The 23,562-nt window shown below is 34.7% G+C and overlaps 1 protein-coding gene and 1 pseudogene across 1 annotated transcript in view; both read right to left on the bottom strand.

Moving 5' to 3' along the window:
* LOC105609899 (baculoviral IAP repeat-containing protein 2-like) overlaps positions 1-23,545 on the bottom strand; it is a 74,518-nt pseudogene extending 50,973 nt beyond the window's left edge.
* Positions 1-23,562, bottom strand: part of NEGR1 (neuronal growth regulator 1) — a 1,017,459-nt gene extending 993,897 nt beyond the window's left edge. The window contains exon 1 of the mRNA XM_012173704.5: positions 23,363-23,562. Coding sequence (XP_012029094.1) covers positions 23,363-23,538 — 176 coding nt within the window. The 5' untranslated portion in view covers positions 23,539-23,562. The remainder of the gene's footprint in view (positions 1-23,362) is intronic.

Here is a 23,562-nt window from a genome sequence, read left to right on the forward strand (position 1 = left end):
CCAATACATACATTTTTAATCAAAATCTATATTTATTGGATATCAGGATACTGGTAACAGAGTCAATAATAATCCAAAAAATCATAACGAATGTGTGCCAAGTCCAGATATTGAAGTGGAAATTCCAAGAAATCGGGACTTGTTTTGGATACATTATCGGAAGAAAAAGGAATCAACAAAGAGAAACAGCTGAAGTTGAGACAGGTATTAATGTACTCTATCTCACATATGATGCTTAAAATTTGCTCATTTAAGAATACCTACTATGATTATCAAAATATGCATTAATTTAAAAACAAAATTTCATGGAAATATAATGAATATTTATTACTTTTTCTGAAAACGAAATAATAGCTTAAAATCATATGAAGAGCAATCTGGAAGTTTGTATTTTGAATTTTATATGGTAATCACACAATAACATGATCTGCAATAAGCAAAGTTAAGTTATTTGACCTACTCTTAAATATAAATAACAGAAATCGTCATGTTATCACCAGGAAATATATATTGTATAAAACAATGCACAGCATTTGTTTTGTTTACACCTACACTATCACCGAAACATTAATGCTTGGTAGCTTGCAGTTTAGGTTAACAATTGAGCAGGCATCATACCTACTGAATAGATTTTCACCTTTCCCACTGAAGAGTGTTCACCAGATGATAATTAGTATCTGCTAAGTGCTCTTCAGATTAACATGATATCATCAAGAAATATCAGCAAAGTGTTGACACAATGCTCATCCAGCTGAACATTCCAAACAAGGCTGTCTTCGACTGCCATTGACTGTAAATTTTAACACTTCACCAGCTGGCCAGATCCTTTCCCTTTACCCCACTCTGAACAGTAGAGAACACAAATTTGTCTTTTGTTTATGTAATTTATCTAGTTTAAATCGATGAAGAGCTAGAAAATGTACATTTAACATTAAAATTGAATTCAATTACTCTAACAATTTAACTTCAGTACTTCATTATACATATCAAACACAATTTGCTTCCTAACATTTATTTCATTACTGCAGTTCACAGAAGGAAAAGAAATTCAATGATTTAAAATGCATATAAAAATTAGAATATATATTCTGTGTGTAAACAACATTGTTAGTTTTAGCTACTGTATTAATCAAATTTTGAATAGAGATATAATACAACTGAAATATGACATCTGCATCTATACTAAAGGATAAATAAAACAAAAATGGGAACATGCACAAAAAATCTAGGTAACAAAGCAGTTAACAAAATACATTCTAGAGTTATTTCGCCGACTAAGGACATTTGACAATACGTAGAGACCTTTTCAGTTGTTAGAACTCAGGGGGTTGTGTGCTACTGGTACAAGTGGACAGAGGTCTAGGATACTGCTAAACATCTTCAACATATAGGCCAGCCTCCACAATAAAGAACTAACTAGACCAAAACATTATCAGTGCCTAGACTGAGGAATTCACTGACCCCCACCCCTTCCCCCAGGACCACTGTTCTTATCAATATTATCAAGAAAAAGGAGAGTACACAAAGAAAAAAGAGATTAAGTCGCTCACTCAATCATGTCCAACTATTTGCAACCGTATGGACGACAGACTGCGAGGCTCCTCTGTCCATGGGATTTTCCATGCAAGAATACTGGAGGGGGTTGCCATTTCCTACTCCAGAGGATCTTCTCAATCCAGGGACTGAACCCATATATCTTGAATCTCCTGGTTGGGCAGGTAGATTCTTTACCACTAGTGCCACCTGGGAAGCCCACAAACACACCCCCCGAAAAAGATTAATTTCACATAATTAAGCCATTGGCATTTATGAAATAAAATTAGTAATTACCATGAAGTCCACAGGGTATTATGACAGAAGTACTGTATGTATCATAAGTTTGTAATGAATGTGATACAAATATATAGAATCTAAGTAATTTGTTATTTTGGAACTCCACCTTAAAAGAAAAGAATAATGAATACTGAGAAACAGCCTATAATTGGATAATAATCTATCAAATTCTAAAAGTCCTAACATTTTTGCACATTAAAATAAACCCTTCACTTTTTAGTTTCATAAAACAATAAGAGGCAGGATATCTCATTTTAGTTTGTTTAGTTTATAGCTACATGACCTTGGTAATTAGATTTCTTTTATAATTCTCACATTGAGCCTTTCTGAGGATCACAAGAAACAAAGAGAAAATTATGCAAGTTCTTTTAAAATGTATCTCCATATAAAATATGAAAATGTTTTTTCTGCTGACATCCAAGATCTTTATCATTATATATTTTTATAGTTTGTGTTTTCTTGTTTTAAATCATGTTATCCAAACAATGACAAGACTACATATGTATATAAATGGTTTATGACTATACTGGAGCAAGCCAAAGTTTGCAGTGTAGGATATGCCAACATTTACCATGTATATGAGATCAGCGATTGAAAACTGTATTAAAAGCAAAAAGCAATGAATAGTAATCAGTTCAATTCAATTTAATTCAATGCAGTATACTTAATTAAGGCAGTATGCTAGGTGCTGAGGATACAACAGGGAAAAAGCCAACTTTCTAAAGAAATGGTTAACAGATGAGGATGAAGTAGTTACGAGTCTAGATAGAACTTTAGAGTCCTCTCCATACTACTATTCTCTCCTCTTCCCCTTTTATACATTGACATATGCTATTTGCTCTTCAAATCCCTTTTTTTCTTATACACACTCGGTCACACTGTGACTGATTGTGATAACTGAAGATATGTTTCATGACTCATCAAAGAATCAACTAAACCATGGTAGTGGATTCTAGTATTTAAAGGCTGTCTCTCAAAGCCAGAGGGAGAGTTTTATCTCATCTCTAATGAGGAGAAAATGTTATTATTTTATGATATTCCACAGCAACACAGAAAAGTTGTCCAACATATCAAACTTAGCATAGAAAGGAAGTTTATACACAGAAAGAATACATCTCTTTATAGTCTTCTAAAGAGTAAGTATCCTGTCTATTTAACTGATCCTTACAAGAACACAATCATTGGTAAGCCAAATAAATGTCCACTGATAATAATGAGATGCAAATAAAACTATTCTTGTATGTGGTTTTTCCCTTAGGCAAAACTGCAGGGGGGAAGACAAAACCACATACAAGAATAGCATTGCCTGCAATGCAGGAGACCCAGGTTCGAGCCCTGGGTTGGGAAGATGCCCTGGAGAAGGAAATGGTAACCCACTCCAGTATTCTTACCTGCAGAATTCCATGAACAGAGGAGCCTACTGCGCTGCAGTCCAAAATGTCACAAAGAGTCAGACAGGACTGAATGACTTCATTGTGTGATTTTTCCTTAGGCAAGATTGCAAAGCAAGTAAAGTTTATCTTTTTTCAGAGAGGTCACCTCTTTTATTGTTCTTACTCTTCAGTTCTGGCTGCTGCTGCTGCTAAGTCGCTTCAGTCGTGTCCAACTCTGTGCGACCCCATAGACGGCAGCCCACCAGGCTCCCCCGTCCCTGGGATTCTCCAGGCAAGAACACTGGAGTGGGTTGCCATTTCCTTCTGCAATGCATGAAAGTGAAAAGGGAAAGTGAAGTCGCTCAGTCATGTCCGACTCTTTACGACCCCATGGACTGCAGCCTACCAGGCTCCTCCATCCATGGGATTTCCCGGGCAAGAGTACTGGAGTGGGTTGCCATTGCCTTCTCCCCTTCAGTTCTTAGTAGTTAGTAATTGTTTGAATTTTTACCTTGTGATTTTTGCATCTGTAGATTTGTTTCCTTTGTCATTTAAGATGATTTTCTGAAACAGCTAATTACAAAGTTGAAGCAATAACTATAATAATAACAAATTTCGTCAGTGGCTTACTACATCCTTCACTGCATCAAGTGTTTTATGTAATTTCCTATTTTATCCTCACAAAAATTCTGTGAAGTATAGATTAACCCCCACTCTATAGATGGGCTTCCCGGAAGGCTCACTTAGTAAAGAATCCGCTTGCAAAGTGGGAGACCTGGGTTCAAACCCTGGGTTGGGAAGAACTCTGGAGAAGGGAAATACCCACTCCAGTATTCTGGCCTGGAGAATTCAGGGACTGTAAAGTCCATGGGGTTGCAAAGAGTCAGACAGGAGAGAGACTTTCACTTTCACTTTATAGATAACATGGCTTTGAAATGTTAAGTGAACTGCTGGAATACACAAATAGATGTAAATAGATGGCTGTGGAAACATATAACTTTTTCTTTACTACCATTTTACAGATTTACTAGTTATCGTTTAAATTCACAACCAACGTAGAAACTAGTATTGTGATTCTGACACCTCAGATAATGTGCTTTTAAAATCATTCTAAGTTTGATCACTTTTTAAGATAAGTTTAATAGGCAACTCCTCTAATATACATGTTTCTCAAATGTTATACAGAATAGTGATCTGAAGAGTGTATGTGTGTGTGCTCAGTCACACACACAGAGTCAGTGTCTGAGTCTTTGCAGTGCTGAGAACTGTATGTAGCCTGTCAGGCTCCTCTGTCCATGGGATTCTCCAGGCAAGGATACTGGAATGGTTCTCCAGGGCATCTTCCTGACTCAGGGATTGAATCTGCATCTCCTATCTCCTGTGTTAGCAGGCTGGATTCTTTTACCTCTGATCCACCCGGGAAGCCTCAATCTGAAGAGGTACTTAGGAAAAAAAATTCCAAGATAAAATGTTTTGATAAAGCTACATATTTGGTAAAATAAACATTGTAACATCATCATGCTAATGAACAACATCATGATGTCAAATATTGAGAAGTCCTGCAATTTAAAAATCTTTCTAAAAAGTAATTTTTTGACAACAGAACAGCAAATATGACTGCTGCTTAAGTTCCACACTATCTTTCTTGTATCCCACTTGCTGTTGTTCAGGTTCTCAGTTGAGACCCCATGGACTGCAGCACCCCAGGCTTCCCTGCCCTTCCCAGAAGGTTCTAATTAAGAGGATTATACTTTCAGTTTCTTGCTCCTCAAAGTGGAATGAGAATTTACAGACATTTATGAAGCATTCTGAATACAGAATGCATCTAGATTTTAATTGTCTACAAGTCTGTTACTTACTCCACCTATATCTATTTTTACCAATAGTCTTTATTGAGTATATTTTAAAAAAATATTTCATATTTTAACTCTGCTAATGTCAGAACTAAACTCACCGGAAGAAACTTCCATGTATATATTAAAGAGAAGGTGCATGCTACTGACACCAGTTAGAATTTTTTAGAAGAAATAAAGTGTTGATCAAACACAGGTCAGCTGAAATAGTATATTTTGTAGTAATAATGTATAGATCAGTTTTCCCCATACCACCACTGGAAGAATGCTGATCAGAGTGATCAGTCCTTCATTTTATTTTTGGAAATTACTTATACAAATTGGATGTTTATTTCTCCAAAAAAAAGGCTCCTTTTTTATGTGTAAGTAGTTTGCTGTTTTTTTTTATTATTATTTTTCCTTAACTAATAAGTAAGGGAAAATCCATTGTCAAAGTTAAATATATGCTTAATAAAAACAACCTTAAATAATATACATTTTTTAAGCTTGTGATGCTTCTTTCTAGCCTAAACAAAACAAGCAAAAAAGACAAAGGACAAATACTTGTGGAATATGATGTTCTCTTTACTTGAATAGTCTGTTCTATCTTTCTCAAACTACTGCTACACAACCACTTTTTTCTGTAAAGTATTATCTTCTTCTGACCTCCTTCTCTCTAATTGAAGCGATACTTTCTCCATTGTGCAATTGGCTAAAGAATAGCATTAAAAGTAATGTATCATCTCCTGTTGCCTTCTTCTTTTGGGGTACAGACTGAAGGAAAGAAGGCATCAAACCGAAAAAGAGAGAGAGAATGACAATAGTGTAATACTGGGAAAAGATTAGGTCATTTCACTTCATTATTTTTTCCTAATTTTTCTTTCTTCATGTGATTTAATTTCTTCTTAGAAGTGTCCATTACTTAATCCACACATTTTTTTTTTTCAGTGGGAACAGGTAAAAACTAATGGAGACTAGATCAAAATAGGAAATAGTAGTCTCTGGATTAGAGACATCACCTAGTCAGTTATGAAAGGTACATTCAATATGGAGGCCAAAATATTCTAGAGTCCCTTTAAATTAAAATAAAATTTATATCACTGAGTAATTTATATCTATGCAATTAATAATAAGAAGAAAGTATATTGAACAAGAATTCAGACTGAATTTCTGCCCAAGTTTTGATATTTCAAAGAAACAATAATCATTCATAACCAAAAAGAAGTTTTAAACATCTAAACCTGTGTTTATTCATTTGTAAAATTGGAATTTTAACAATTGTCCTACTTCCTTAATAAATGTTGCAATATTTAAATAAGAAAACATATGTGCAATATTTTAATATATAATTATTATTTTGCAATATGAAATAAATGTATAAATTTTAATTCAAAATTTATAATGTATATTCATAATCATACTTTGACTTCTCCTGTAATGAATTTTGTTATTGAATAACCAGAGACTCTATACTGAAGGCTTTTGAATGTGCAAAAATTAATGCTAAAATAATTACATATATTTTAACAATGATGACATATTTGTTATTTTACTTAACCAAATACCAGAATTCTCATTTTTAGGTAGTGTTACTTGAAAAAATAACACACTGATTAATTCCTGAGATGATCTTTGGTGAGATTATATTCCATCCATGTTATTGTGTCATTATAATGCTACTGATATAATATTTTCTGGGAGTACAACAGCAATATTAAGATTGAAGGCAGGAGGAGAAGAGGACAACAGAGGATGAGATGGTTGGAGGGCATCACTGACTCGATGGACATGAGTTTGAGCAAGCTCCAAGTTGGTGATGGAGGGAAGCCTGGCATGCTGCAGTCCATGGGGTTGCAAAGAGTTGGACACAACTGAGCAACTGAACTGAACAGTAATATTTACAAGGCAAACATGTCCCCCCATCTCACAAAATTTCTGGCGATTTATAGAACAGTAAAATGAACACTAAGAAACAGAGATGTGGACACATATCCACCTTAACCTATACTCCAAGAGGGACTTGTATATAAAATACGTTAATTAGTATAAACTATAATAAATTCACAAATTAAAAATGCATATGTATCTCATAAGTAGATATATCTAAAAATCAAACATGGAAAAGACTCTATTATGAGAAATTAGTTTTTATAGATTGATTTACTTATTTCACAAATATTTTTCCAATCACCAAGCCACTCAATGCCCCAGATAATACAAGGGCAAGTAAGGTAAAAATTCTTTATTTTCAAGGCCTATAGTGGGATAGAGGTATCTTATATGCATAAAAATAACTAAAATGCAAAGAAAGAACTGCTTATGTTCCCCAAACATATTTTATTAAGTTCAACAATAATGCAAAATAACTATGTGGTCTTACAAAATTGTGATGTAAGTAAATCTGTAAATATGTACATGTATATAGGTATTTCGGTATATAAAGATGAAGATATATATACCTCCATGTGTTTAAATTTTGTTTTATAATTTCGAGCAATTAATAAAGATAACTGAAAAGACAGCATTGAGTTACATTTAGCAAATGACTAGAACTTGGAAATTATTGAAAAGCCATTTTGGAAAATCAACTGATGAGGAAAAGAAAGTAACATAAAAGATGAAACTATAGCAAGAAGACCTACCTGAAATAAAGAATAAGTAATGAAATAAGTCCCTAAAGTATGCTGGAGCATATAGAAGTAAGCACATTACCAGAGGATCTTCATTTTGGCTGCTTTCAGCTAATCTCCTAAATTAATGAAAGTCTACTCTTAATGATATTTGTAAAAATTATAATAGCTAAAATATATCGTTTACTTTGTATCATTAATGATGCCAAGGAGTTTGTAAATCTTATCTCATAACCTGTAGGTTGAATATTATCATTAAATAATTTTATTGAGCAGTAACTAATCTTAATCAGTTTCCTGATCCAGTTTTTTTTTTCTAATGATTCAAAGAAGTATGGCACTGTTTTTAAGATTCCAACCTAAATGCACGTGTGTGTGTGTGTGTGTGTGTGTGTGTGCGTGTGTGTGTTTAGTCGCTGAGGGTGGCCTGATTCTTTGTGATCCCATGGACTGTCGTCCATCAGGGTTCTCTGTCCATGTGATTTCCCAGGAAAGAATACTGGAGTGGGTTGCCATTTACCCCTCCAGGAGATCCTCCCGACCCAGGTATAGAGCTAGTGAGCTCCTATTTCCTGTGTCTTCTGCATTGCAGGTGGGTTCTTTACCTACTGAGCTGTCAGTGAAGCCCGAGTGCACATCTATTTGTAGCTGGAAGTAAAAAAATAAAATAAGATGAGGAGGATATTAAAAAGATTTAGAGAAATTTGAAAAATTTCTCTTCTTGTAAAGCAGAAGAAAAGTGAATCGAGATTTTAATGTCATTTCAGTCTCTCAGTTGTGTGTGACTCTTTGCGACCCCATGGACTACAGTAGACCAGGCTTCCCTGTCCATCACCAACTCCTGGAGCTTGCTCAAACTCATGTCCATCCAGTTGGTGATGCCATCCAACCATCTCATCCTCTGTTGTCCCCTTCTTCCCTGCCTTCAATCTTTCCCAGTGTCAGTGTCTTTCCAATAAAGCAGTTCACATCAGGTGGCCAAAGGATTGGAGTTTCAGCTTCAGCATCAGTTCTTCTAATGAATATTCAGGACTGATTTCCTTTAGGAATGAATGTTTTGATCTCCTTGCAGTCCAAGGGACTCTATCAAGAGTCTTCTCCAACACCACAGTTCAAAAGCATCACTTTTTTGGCACTCAGCTTTCTTTATAGCCCAACTCTCACATCCATACATGACTACTGAAAAAACCATAGCTTTGACTAGAGAGATCTTTGTTGGCAAAGTAATGTCTCTGCTTTTTAATATGCTGGAATTCCCTTGATTTTAATGCAAATGAAGAAAATTAACAATAATTTACACATTAGTGATTTCCCCATATAAAATCATACAAATTGTATGCTATATGAAGCCACGTGATACAGAAAAGACTAGATATTGTCTGCCAGAAATCAAGTGATTATACATGTCAAATATGATGAGATTTTTTAAGAATGCCCAGGAAGTCAGAAAATCAGCTCATCAATTACTGAGATTAGAGAGAAGTGTCATACTTTCCATTGGGGGTAGAAAGTTCAAAGTAATTCATAAAATTAAGTGGCTAAAGCATGGAAGCGCTATTTCAATGAAGAATTGTTTGCAGAAGAATATCAAATATTGTTTGTTCTATGGATCAAACAGAGGAACAGGTGATAATTACCAAGTGTTCCTTACATAAACTACTATTCCAACCAAGAAAAATGATTAATTCAAGTATACTGAGAAAAGTGTAGGATTTTAGAAGAAACATTTAATGATGACAAGATGGTTTTGATGCCTGCAGAAGCAACTGTCAGGAAGAAAATACATTTCTCATGGACATTCAGAATATGTCAAAAACTGACAATAAATTTAGGGGAAAATCCATGTAAAATAGTATTAGAGGACAGTATGAAGGCAAAGCATCTCAAATGAAGGAAAAAATGAGTGAGAAATGGAAACAAGATGAATGATAGTCATCACATGTTCAGATTAAGTCTACTTTTTCAAGGCATCAAAAGGCAGCCTCGAATTAAAAGTAGGTGAGCCTCAGGAGGTATTAGGTAACAAATAGAATACCAGAAGCATAATATAACATGCAACAATTTCTTTAACTAGATAGTCCTGGCCATAAGTTACAGCTATAATGTTAAAGGGAGGGTGAGAAAGAGAGAAAGAAAAGACACTGGCCTTGAGCCCCAACTGTGTGCTAAATACTGCTTTGGGCACATTCCAATGAATTATTACCAGAATTCAGAAATATATAGGAGTAGCTGTAAGTATTTCTATTTCACAGACAAGAAAACTGAGTCTCATAAAACCCAAATAACATCCCTGTGACCATAGAACTAATAGTTGGTGAAGTAAAAAGTCAAATATAACTTGTTTACACAACACTGAGGATAGACTGAACTACAAGGTAAATTCAATAGCCAAGACCTTATCTCATATCACTGTATTCTCAAATAAAGTTATCTAGCATAAGCCAAGGACTCAATAAATATATGTTGAAAATCTGGTGAATGAATGTCTGAAAAAGAACATGTTTCTATAGGGGGAAAAAACCCACCCAAAATGAATGGATAAAACACAAAAGAAATTCCTGAAAGAACAAAGGAAAATGAAAAAAATCAAGTATCCTAGAATTGAGTAAACATATTATATACAAATAGCAAAATACAAAATTCTTGAAGAATTTGCAACAATACAAGTGAATGACTGTTATGTAAGACAGTTATAGTCTTTTGCAAAGGCAAAATAGATAACAATATACTGTAATGTGAAATTTATAAAATAAATAAAATGTAGAAGAATACAGAAATCACAGGAGAAGGAGGAGGAGGAGTTAGAATTGGGTTATAGAGAGTTTAAAATTTTCTTGAATGATATGAGATAAAAACATGACTTTATATCCGGAGAACTTTAGATAGACGAAAAACAAGTCATCATAAAATACACCATCCTCTTGTGATAAAATCTATTGAAAATGGATATGTAAACACATCTAAGAAGATTCTTAAATAACACAGCATTAGATTTAAAAAGTTTTCATTCAATTAAGCTATAAACTCTATATACTCCTGACAGCCATCAGAAAAAAGGCAAACTATCTAATTCCAATGTTTCACTTTATTCAACTGTAATTAAACATAAAACTTCATAACATATTACTGACATGTTTAATGAATTTGGTATAAGTGCATCTTTTATTCATCCCTAATTTTTTTTTAATCTTCCCATCTATCTTGGGAAATAACAGTGCTCAACACTCTAGGCTGCCTAATACTTTTCAAAGGAGGGTTATAATTCAGCTTGATTCAGCTGTTTAGTTACACCAGAATTAGCATTCAAAAGATTAATTTGGGGATGTGGAATACTACAGCAAGTAACAGCTTCTTTTTCTTTCTGTTAAGGGCTACAGTATACAAAAATCTCCAAGAAATATTATGGTTTTTAAAAAAATAAGCAAGGGCTTTGGAGACATTCATGTCTAGAATCAAACCCTGGTTATGCCATTTACTAGCTGAGTTAAAGCTCAGAAAGATATTCATCTTCTTTGAGTTGGTTTCTCCTCTTACAAAGGAGAAAAATTGTAGGTTGTTGCAAGGATCCAAGAATATAACAAATGTATAATGCCTAACTACAGATGACATTCAAAAGCTGTTCATTTTTTTTTCTTGTATTATCAATACCTTGTAATCATTATGGATAAAATCATTTGGGGATGAGAGGGTTTTTTTTCCCCCCGAGAATATTTACAGTTTTAAGAATTCACTATTTTCCAACTACCAGTTCCCTTCTCCAGGGGATCTTTCTGACCCAGGGATCAAACCTGAGTCTCCCACATTGCAGGCAGATTCTTTACCATCTGTGCCACCAAGGAAGCCCTCTAAATAGTTATGCCTATATGATATAGTCTAATACTTACTCTCATCTAAAATAATTTGAATAGTCTTCATCAAATACATAATACACATTCTTGATTATTTTAAAATGATTGTCAACTTAGTTACTAAAATGCACCTGGTCCTTAATGATGTTTAATAAGCATTAAAGCCTAGTAAGCAATAAATTTATCAACTGTTTTTATATTTTCTTAGGAGAGACATACAATAATCAAGTCATGAGGCTTGGAATAAAAGTCCTAGATTTGAATTCTGATTCAGTCACTACCTGTTCTACCTGAGGCAAGTTACATTACTTTTTTAAGCCTGAATTTACTTGGCAATAAAGCTGGAAAAGCAATATCTTATCGCATATTGTTGTGAAACTATGTCATATATAGTAGGTACTCAATACGTGTTAGTTGAATCTGAATCATGATGTTGATGGCTTCGTCATGATTATGAACTTAAATCTTGCTGTTGTGCATTTGGCAAATGTGCAGAATTTGAGCAAGCATTCATAATTCCTGAGCTTCTACTGAATATATTGTCTATGAATAAAAATAGCAATCCAGATAGAGTGTTCTTGCCCATAGACTACATCTGAACTCCACTGCCTTCAGCATAACATATAGATGCCCTAAGAAACGATAAGTGCATGTCTAATCCTGAATAATTATTTGCTATCTTATCCAGAATACACAGCTATTTTGTTTTTATTCTAACCCTCTTATCGACAATCCCAGTGTTGTCACCAGTCATCACCTCTCCCATTCTAAACTCTGTCACAAATGTTCATCTTCACCCTCTAAACTCATCCACTGCCATCTCACTGTATTTTCTAATCCCTCTTATTTCTTCTTTTCTGTCTCTTCTCATTTTTCCTTCTGTCCTTGATGGTTCATGTGAATACCCAATTACAGGGATCTCTTACTTCTGGTAAGTGAATCAAATCACCATCAGTTTGTTGAGCATAAAATTTGGGGTTTCACTGCTACTGAGTTATCTGGGTCTGCACCCTACAGATAAAACCTTTTATAGTGTGTTTCTACTTCCAGATTTGGAGTCTTCTGACTTGGTCATTGGGCTCAGCAACAACAAATACAAGTATGCCTATTAAACAGGATCTTTAAACTATAAAATGTCAAGATTTAGCTAAACTACTCTATGCTATTGCTGCCTATGCATCCACTCTGTGTGACTAAGTGGGCACTAAGCGGGCCAAAGAGACCCTGAGCTGACACTAGTCCCTGGCGCCAGTGCATGTCCTAGATGAGCTGAGAAGACTCACAGGCAAATGTATGTTCCTGACATCATTTCCTCAGCAGTCCCTGTGACCAACATTCTCCCTTGCCTCCCAACCTGTGCCTTCCCCTTAGATAAAATCTAATTCTTTTTGGTTGGAATTGACCAATCTGTCCTTCACCAGGGAACCCTTTATCATTCCGCCCCAGTAACCACAATAAAGTAATGTGCCCCGGTCCTGCTGCTCTCTCTACAAACATCTTGACTTGACCTCCCTGTGCAGCCTCTAGAGGTGTGCAGTCTGTTTCCTCTAAGCCCTGTGAGTAAAAACGTCTTTATTTCAAATTTCCGTGCAGTCTTCTGTTGACCCAAGGCTCAGCTCACCATCTGATACCACAGGATTTCACTTAAGCATGATTTAGCAACATCACAACAAAAATATATCTTCAATGGATACTACACAGTGATTTCACAAATGATTGGTAAAATGATTTAAATGAGGAAAATATGCCTATATCAATAAGTACTGCCAACAAATTTCAGACTGAGACTAGGAGAACAAAAGCAGAATAAAATCATCAAGCTGATATAAATGTTGTGCTTATTAAAGGGCAGATAATACATCAGCATTTTATATGTATTATCTCATATGATCCATGTTGTTCTGCCAGGGAGGTACCAACTAAAGGCATTTGTTCAAGGTCACACAGCCAGGAAATAGAGAAGTAGATAATCAAATTCTCATTAGTCCCATTCTGGATACCTCAAAGCATGACAGGTTTCAATGCAACTAAACTATTACAATAAAAGATAAACTCTGTGGATAAGCTAAACTAACTCTTTGTATCTATTATTTCATATAAGCTATGTGTGAACAAGAAAAGTGATCAATGACATATACCTAAGAAGACAAGTGAGCAGTTAACTCAATAACATATATATAATTTTTTTTTGTGAACATATTCTCCCCATATTAGCCTCTGATCCAACTGCAGGCCAAGGTAATATGCTAATCTATCTTTTAAAATAAACATAAATGGACTAGAAACATTGAAGGAAGATATATACTTAGTGTATTTTTTCAGAACTTCAGTATACACAGTGTGTGAATATGTGTGTGTGTGTGTATATATATATATATATATATATATATATATATATATATAAAACTTCATCATGGGCAAGGTATATATTTAGAATCATTCTGATTATTTAATAAATTATATAATTGATTCCTTTTTATTGCAATTATTCCATGTAGGATAATATAGGCTGAACTTTATGTATCTCAGTGATCTAAAGTCTTAGGTTTTGATTAGAAATCACTTATATATCATACTTTCTTCCTGCCCTTTCTTCCTCTATCTTTTCCTTCAGCTCTCCTTCAATTCCTTCACTCCACATTCAGATTTTGAGAACTAACAATGTGCCAGCAATATGTTAAGTAATACAGATGTCATTTTCTATTTAGCTGGTCAGTTACCAAGACATTAATTTGAAAATAAGTTATTTACAAATCAGATATATCTAAATATGATAAGAAATATCATAACATTAGAAAAAAACTTTAGCTTCCCTTTGACTTATTTATGCAATATTCTGAAACCATAGTATGTGATATAATTGGAGAGAATAAACAAAAAATACTCTCCTGCCTTCTGATTATAGCTCTTATGTTCACAGTATCTTTTAAATCCTTATAACATCTTTTAACTTAGTTGTCTTGGAGGAAAGGGGTATCTGAAGACAACAGAACAAACACACTTTTTCCCCCAGTGCCCTTTAAATCATCCAAGATCTTTCAAAACTTTATGGTAGTAGCTATAGTTTTAAATAAGCCCAATCTTGTAGCATGAGTATGGGCACTGGACCTGTGTCCAAAGGACTTAGTGAAATTCAGTGAAAAATAATTTAGTTCTGGACCAAAGAGTGTTATAAACATCTTCCTTAAATTGAACAAATTACCAGCTATCCAGAAAGTATAATGTATTGGCTTCTCTTCAAAAGAGCAACACTAATGCTGGCAACACTGCCAAATTCCTCCTTTCCTATATCCCCCTTTTCCTAGAGAAAGTGATTAAAAGACCAAATTTCATGCCAGCTGGATGCTTAAGAGTGTCAAAGGTCTTCTGTCAGGATTCAGACCTTGATATGGCTTAGAAAACACTATGCTAATAGATAACCCCCTCAACATTATAAATCAAAGCCATATGATCACATTAAAATTCTATCAGCTAGTATCAATACTCTGTGGTTTATAAAGTACAGTTGACCTACCTCTGGGAGATAGTCAGAATGATACAAAAGTTAAGCTCTGGGTTGGGGACTGTAGCTACTTTTCACTATTGAGATTACTCATTCTTAACAAATACCCAATTCTCTATTCCTCTGTATCTTTATTGATTTTATTTAATTGAAACCTTAGAAGAAAGGAAGAGGAGACTCCATGAGTTGAGGCAGGAAAAGAAAAAAATGTTAGAAGGTTACAATGGACATTTCACTACCTTGAACTGTTCCTGTTATAGGCTAATTATAATTGCAAAGAGCAATAGCCTTCCTATATAATTTAAAATCTTAAAGCTTCTGAAAACTATTAAATACATCTCAATAATCTTAAAACTGTACCTTACAACTGCATTACAAACTTTTTCTGATGAAACCTATAGTAAGAAATACATCTAAAATCTTGACCGAGTATAAACACACAGACATAAAAAATAAAAGTTTAATAGAATAAAACTTACCTTTACTATGTATAATGCTTTCTACTCTATCTTAGTAAAATTTATTTTAAAAAATGCCTTTAGTGGCTAATACATTTTCTTCAAGACTCACTAATAGCTTGTATCCTGCAATTTACAGACACTGAATGATTCCAATATGTGTGTCTCAATCCAATAGGACTTCTGCAGGCATTACTTAAAGACAGAGACTATTGATAAATGGATTCAATAAAAAGTACTCAATCACAATAAGCACACAGATTTATTGTAGCAGTAAAGATACTTCAATTATTAAAATTTTAAATAATTAATAATCTAAAAGACAAATACATTAAATCTTTTGCTTATCCTTCCAAAAATTCATTAATTTAAAATATAGTGGAAGTTGGCTTGATATAGGCAAGGTTCAATATTAAGGCCCTAGAAATGGATGAACAATAGTCATAAAGTTTATAAACAATAGTCATAAAGTTAACACAGTATAAAAGAAAAATACTTGAACAAAACATCAGTCAATTTCTATTATTAAATTTCTCCAATATCTTATAAATTGTCACATTTTAGATATGGTGTACTAATTAATTAGTGTACCGCCAAGCTCCTCTGACCATGGGGATTCTCCAGGCAAGAATACTGTAGTGGGTTGCAAAGGGATCTTCCTAGTACAAATATCAAACTCAGGTCTCCCAGACTGCAGGCAGATTCTTTACCAGCTAAGTCACCCGGGATGACCAACAATACTGGAGTGGGTAGCCTATCCCTTCTCCAGGGGATCTTTCTGACCCAGGAATCGAGCCAGGGTCTCATGTGTTCCAGACAGATTATTAACTGAGCTACCAGGGAAGTCCAATTAAAATACAATTTGTTAATGACAATGCCTATGTAGAAAATCCTGGATAAGTTTGTTTCCATTGTTGAATTTGAAACACATAAAATATCTGACAAAAAAGCATGTGATCCCGTTTAAAAATTCTTCTACAAAGCATGAAAGCAGGCAATATGATTCTCTAAAAAGAGCGATACATAGAAATGTCCATGACAATCTGTAATGGATCAACAAAGCTTTAAGAACAATGAAATGCAAGAATGAGTCAAGTCCAACTTCTGTCCCAACTCAGGAAAATCCTCTCTAGAGCATCCTTTAGAGATGACTATTAGGAAATCAATGTGGCATATTCATTGGAAGGACTGATGCTGAAGCAAATGCTCTAATACTTTGGCCACTTGATGTAAAGAGCCGACTCACTGGAAAAGACCCTAATTCTGGGAAAGTTTGAAGGCAGGAGGAGAAAGCGGTGAAAGAGAAAGAGATGGTTGGATGGCATCACCGACTCAATGGACAAGAGTTTGAGTAAACTCCAGGAGACGGTAAAGGGCAGGGAAGCCTGAAGTGCTGCAGTTCATGGGGCTGCAAAGAGCCAGGTACAACGTAGCAACTGAACAACTGCGTTATTTATGGTTAAAAGCTACCATCTTTCCTGCAAAAGTGTGGAGAAAGCAGCAAAAGTAGGACTTTATGATGACTGCTGTTTATATTGGAGCCAGACACTTATATAATATCTTTCAGAAAGATATTATTTTGAAGCATGTAAGGGGAAGGTCACTGCATCATCTAATACTCTGTTAAATGAGAGAGTAAAAAAAAAAAAGAACACCAACTAATAAAGCTTCCCTTAGCTCTTCCATGTTAGAAATATGTTGTCTATAATGTTTTAGTGTATGACATTTTGAATAGGATATGGTAGAAAAGTGAAATGATTTCTAGTCAAAAGTTTCAAATGGCTTGAGAGACTTATTTGTACAGTGGTTACAAGCACTGTTATGATCATACACTTCATATATTTCATAAGAAATAGGAAACTTTGATTTGCTCTTCAGGTATTAAGCTACAAAAAGGAAAGGTCTTTAATTCCTATTGATTTCAATAGTCAACACTGTAGGAATTAGTTCAACATTTTGATCACATACCACAAACAGAGTTTAGCCCTGGTTCTCTTTTGCTCAGTCAAAAAAAAAAAAAAAAGATACAGTATTATTGATTCTTCCCAATTTATATTCATCAACTATTTTTTCCCATTCATAGCATTGGTATATTATTTATATTTCAATTAATTATTTAACATTATGTTTAATTAAAATGTATGTCATTGGTTTATTGTATTCACCATAATCTGGGTGTGGACAATGCCCCAAATATCCATCTTTCTTTTTTGTAATATGTGCCAGTGTTATTATGGTTCTGTTCTTGCCTCCTTAAACAACTATTATATCCAGTGCTAGGTAGCAAATATTTTACCATGAGCAATATTCAATATAGTTAAAAATCACTAAAACTATTACATGTCAACACATATTAATCAGGGTTTTATCAGAAAAATGTAAACCACTCTGAATATTTAAAACTTAGAGGATTTAATTCAGAGAACTGACTGCAAACATGATGGAAAAGTTGAGAAGAAGAACAGGTGATGGTGAGACAACCCGACAGTTAGAATATTAGGAAGCTACTACTACTCTTAGGATGGAAGAACAAATGGGTGAAGCAGTATACAGAAGCCCAAGTTGGTTATCCAATGGAAAATGGAGCAAAGAGGTTCCAGTGGAAGATGGAGACACTGCTGAACACTGCCCAAAGCAATGTAGGAGGGGAGAAACACCTTGGCCTCTCACTCATCATGTACTCCCATCTCCCAAAACTACCTACCACTGGACAACCACAGTCTGAAAACAGCTGACATGAAGAACAAGGGAATACAGCCTCAGGATTAGCTTCATTGTCTATCTCCAATAGCAGAAGGATAAAAGTTGGATCTGGTCAATAAGGTCCAGAAAAGTCACTTACAGGATGTGAATAATTCTTCAAACATTTTGCAACTCAGGTATTTCAGAATTAGTTTAGTTCATGGAGCTATTTAATGGTAAATTCAACTATTTAAAAATAAGTAGTTCATTAACATGCTTGTGCTCAAAGATTTATACAACCACATTGGTTAATTAGTTCTTCTGGACTAAAAAAACTAGAAAAAAATAAATCCATCTGGAAAATTTTAAAATGCTATGTTGTTCTTTAATATAATGAATGATTATGTATAAATGTATCAAGTAGTGCCTCATGCTAATACAACAGTTCTACACATCACTACAGGTAACACTGTAGCATTGTATTCCATATTTTGGAGCATATTTTTCCAAAATGACTCAGCATGACCATCTATTACCCCTTCTCTTTTGAAAAGAATGAGAAAAACCTCAGAATTAAAAAAAAAAAAAAACTGTTCAATAACATTATTCAACTATTCAAAAAGCATATAGGTTTTTAAATAATGCCTTAATGTTATAAATTGCAAATGCCTGTAGAGTTGAACAGTATATTTGGAACACATAAATAGGTAGCAATGACTCAACAGATGAGTTTCAAGAGACTCTACCATTGAAGACATTCTTCAATGATATTCAAAAAGTATAGTATAATCGAGGTATATTGCTATTGACAATTCTGCATTCTCATACATCATTTACTTTCTTGTATCCAACAGCATGCATTTCAAAACAAAACTAATTTAATGTAGTCTAATCAAAAGCCAAATGAATTGAGCAAAGTCTGAGAAGTAATAAATACTTGTGATATTCATTTATAAATCTACTCGTAAGTTTTGTGACTTCCAATGGAAATAGCTTCTATGTAAATCCACTCTGTGTTCTGTGATTGAAGCAAAAGTCTTCTGCCCTATTACAATATCATTATTAGGACCTCATATAACTTTCACTGAAATCTATTACATTAAAATGACAAAGTTATGTTCAACTTTGCCAACGTAAAAGAAGATATCACATTTAAGAAAAGAATCTCTCTTCCTTTCTTTGATTAAAGGATGACAAGTAGAGAATAGGGTATTTTGAATTCATATCAGGATGGCAGCTTAAAATGTACAAAATTCATAGACGAGTTGAAGTAGAAACAGATGAAAGAACTCGCTTAGAAATGACATGTCTTTTTAAAAACTGGGAGGATATAAATGAGGTTGTTCCTTGTATTGTCTCAAAAGAATATTAAACGTTTTTGGACATGTCGACATAACTGTATTTGTTAATAAGGTAAGAATAAAGTGACTGATTCACATTAAAGCAGCTGCAAAACTACAAAAAGAAAAGTCATCTGAAATTTATGTATTAAGCCAGAGCAGAGTTATGTTTCCCTTGGTTTTCTAGATCTAGAAACACTGGGTTCTAATGCATGGCCAATGTGGTTCTGGAATGTTCTGTTCTTTGCTACATCACCTGATGAAACATCAACTCAGATCTTCCAGGTACTACAAAATATAATTTGAAGACTAAAGAAAAAGTTCATTTCTGTATATACAGATTAACAAGTTCTATTAAGTATAAAATATCAATAAGTAATAAATGTGGTAGCAATCTAGCATCTCAAAATTTAGTGAAAATGTTAATTTGTATTGGTAGCAAATTACAATGTGCTCCAGACATCCATGCATTTATTTAAAGTAAGGGAGGTACCAAGTGTTATTGTATTGAATAGATGCGTCATTAAATACTTCAATAAGAATGTACAAATATCTCAAGTGAATCCTTCAGAGATTTATCAGTGAACATCATTATTAGACATAAGGGACATTTTGACATTTAATATATTGCTTCACTAACCTTAAGAGGCAAAGTTAAAATGATAAGAATGTTGAAATTACTAAATGGAACTTCATTATAAGTCTTCTAATCCAAACAGAGAAGGTGATTTATAGAATGATAGGTACAGTTGGTGGATCACAGAATGGATTCCCTTTTGTATGATAACAAAATATAAGAAAAGGTTTGCTTTTCTTGATTCTTTTCTCTAAAACAGACACTGTGGCATTTAGGAGATAGAAATGTATCATTTGACCTTTAAACTTCTGTTTCATTAAGGTAACCACAAGCAGCAGAGTCACTGATTGACACATTTGCACTTTCAGGCCTTTAGCACTTAAAGTTATTTGATAACTGCTATGCCACTATTTGCTTTTTATGAGATACTTGGAGGAATATGTTACATTAAAAATAGAGTAAAACATGTAAAGCTTAATAAACAATATCACATAATTCAGTAAAGTGTTCTCTTGAGTACTAGATTTCTGTACTTTGATGTGAAGAGGTGTTTGTATGAGGGAAGATTTTGGGTTTTTTTGTTTTGTTTTCTAATGAATTAGATAATTATACCAAATACAATTCCAAGTATCTAAGGTGAAAACATAAACTATAACTCTGTGACATTACTTTTGATTAAAAATATCTCACCTGACTTACACTCAAATAGTCCTTAAGCTCTTCTGTACTGGTCTATGAACAGAGTAAATACCAGTTGCAGGAAAAATCACTGATGCAATTTAACATTTTTTTTTAAGAGAGAGAGGGTTATTTGTAACTATATATGTTAAAAGTGTTTAAAACCTATGGTCAATATAAAAAGATAAAAAATAGTGTCAGTCCCTAGAGAATTCTAGAATTACTGTAAACTAATTTGAGTAAAAAGTAATGCGGATCAGATTTGTTTCGTATGGCAAAAAAAAAAAAAAAAAAAGATTCTGTTTATTTTTCAAGAAAACTGTAATTGGTTAGAAACATTATTCAAAAGAAACAGAGATACCATTCTCCTTAAAAATTTTAAAAGTCAAAAGTTCTCTAAACTAAGATATGACAAAATTCAGGATACAACATATAAATGGATGAGATAGGTGCACACAAGTAAACAAGGACTGCACCAAACCAACAAAACTGGAAAAATATTGCTGCCGCTAGTTAGAGAAGCTTCACTATTGGCAGCAATGAGTGACCTAAACATAGGTCTCCTAGAAGCAGACCATGAGTTCAGCTATTTTAATTAGCCATAGTATTCATTAGATTATTCTTTAAAAACAAAACACCCAAGATATACCATCAAGAGACAAGCAGTATCAAATCCTTTAGATTGAAAATGTTAATGCTCATTACAAATAGGCAATATGCTACTACAATTATATAGATTTCAGTTCCCATGATAAGTGTTTGCAGGCTCTAAAGACAGCACTTCATCCTTACCACTGTTGTTTAAACTTTCAAAACAAACTTAATATAAAGAATATCACCAAGAGTTTAATTTATATCCTCAGTGTGACCAAAAGTTCATCTCTTTTATCAGCAATGCGAGGTATTTTACTAAGTGACAACAAACTGTTACTTTTGTACACATCCAGTAGCATTGTGTTTACAGTAGAAATATACACTATAAACTAGTATCTATTAGAAACTGTAACAGTATCCTACATTAATTTGGACTCATAGGCATGTTTAAGAAGGGGTAAATCGTTCACCACACCCAGATCCAAGATCATTAAATTTACAATATATTGCATGTTTCAAATAAAACATAGCCCTCTCTGTTTCACCTTAAACATGCCACATACACTGATTTTCTGCAATCTGTACTTATAAGCCAACTACCACCCAGTGGAGAGAAAGGATATCTTTCAGGGAGATTTCAGGATCTATGTCAGGTGGGGGTGTCACAGGCAGAAGGGAGGGTGATAGGAAATGAAGGAATAAGGGTTTTTAGCCTTGTTTAGATCTAAGCACTGCTGATCATCAATTTATATTTTTACAGGAGAAAAAAACATTACCAGACTCTTACAGCAATGTTGTTTATAGATAAAATTAGGCTACGGATGTTCATTAGTGACAAAACATTTCAATGCCCAAGCTTGGGGAAAAGAAGGGAAGAGTGAGAAAAAGGAGCAAGACATAAAATGCAAAAAGGGAGGAAAAGGGAAGGATGAGGGGATAGAGGGTAGCAGAGAGAGGGAGAGACTGTGTGTATACATGTGTGAGTGACAATGTGTGGAACAGTGAAGGCGCGAGCGGGTGCCTTTTTAGAGAGTAAAAGAGAATCTGAATGTGAAAGTGGTTGTTAGGGGGAGTATGGAAGTGCCAGCATGTATGAGAATGTGAAACAGAATATGTGAGGGAGTGTGGTTATGAAAAAGAGATTTGTGAGAGTGAGAAAATGAAACTGTGAGGGGTTAGAGGGAGCACACTTGTGTGTGTGACAGGGATGGGGAACAATATGGGGAAAGAGATGGATAATGCGAGTCAAGAGAGAGAGACCCAGAAGTCAAGCTCGCAGAGAAGGGGTTTTAATGAGAAAGAAAAACGAAGACTGGAGAAAGGTAAAGAATGGAGGAAAGTGCATTAAATAAAGGATCAGAGATTAGAGTGGTGGAAATGAAAAAGAAAACATGAGGTGAAAAAAGAATGGGAGGAAAAACAGAAAAAGCAATAAAAAGAGGTAATGGACGGAAACGAGCAAGAAGGAGGGGAATTGGAAAAAAAAATAAAAACAAAACGAAGGAAGGAAAAAAAGGGGGAGGCGGGGGGACAAAGCGGTAAGAGGAAAGACAGAAAACTGAAAAGGGAGAAATTGAGCCTAAGTGTCCAAGTGAGAGGGAAAATGCATGGGAGCATGGACCCAGCAGTTGGAAAAAGTCGCTTAGGTTACAGTAAAATAGAAACAAACCTGATAAACTTGTCAGACTCTCCAAGAGTACCCCAGGACAGTAAAACACAGACCTTGTGAACTGAGTTTCCAAGTGGCACCGGCCCCTCCTAAGCCTCACACTTCACTCATCTCAGGGCTACTAGGCGTTCCGGCAAAGTGCTTAAGCATCACCAGTTCTTTTTGCCACCTGCCCCGGAGTAAAGGGGCCACGGCTCCAGGCAGAATCAGCACCTGGACTTCCTGAAATGCGGTCTTTTGATAGAGATCACCACCAGCATCTTTACTTGGTTTAAAAAGACCGCAAGAAAGGTGGAGAGACAGACAGACAGATTGAGACAAGTACGAAAGCACGACGTTCTCCTACCTAAGCACCGCCGTGTCCCCTTTTCTGACCATCATGTTGTCCACAGCCGCCCAGGGAAAGTCCACACTCTGTCCAGCCGGGAGGCAGGAGGGCAGCAGGCAGCACAGGCTGAGGAGCACCGCCGCCAGCCACTGGTTCGAGCAACAAGCACCCTGCACCAACAGCATCATGTCCATCCCTGCTAGGGCTGCTCACTCTCC

The sequence above is a fragment of the Ovis aries genome, chromosome 1, assembly GCF_016772045.2.
Source record: "Ovis aries strain OAR_USU_Benz2616 breed Rambouillet chromosome 1, ARS-UI_Ramb_v3.0, whole genome shotgun sequence".
Classification (NCBI taxonomy): domain Eukaryota; kingdom Metazoa; phylum Chordata; class Mammalia; order Artiodactyla; family Bovidae; genus Ovis; species Ovis aries.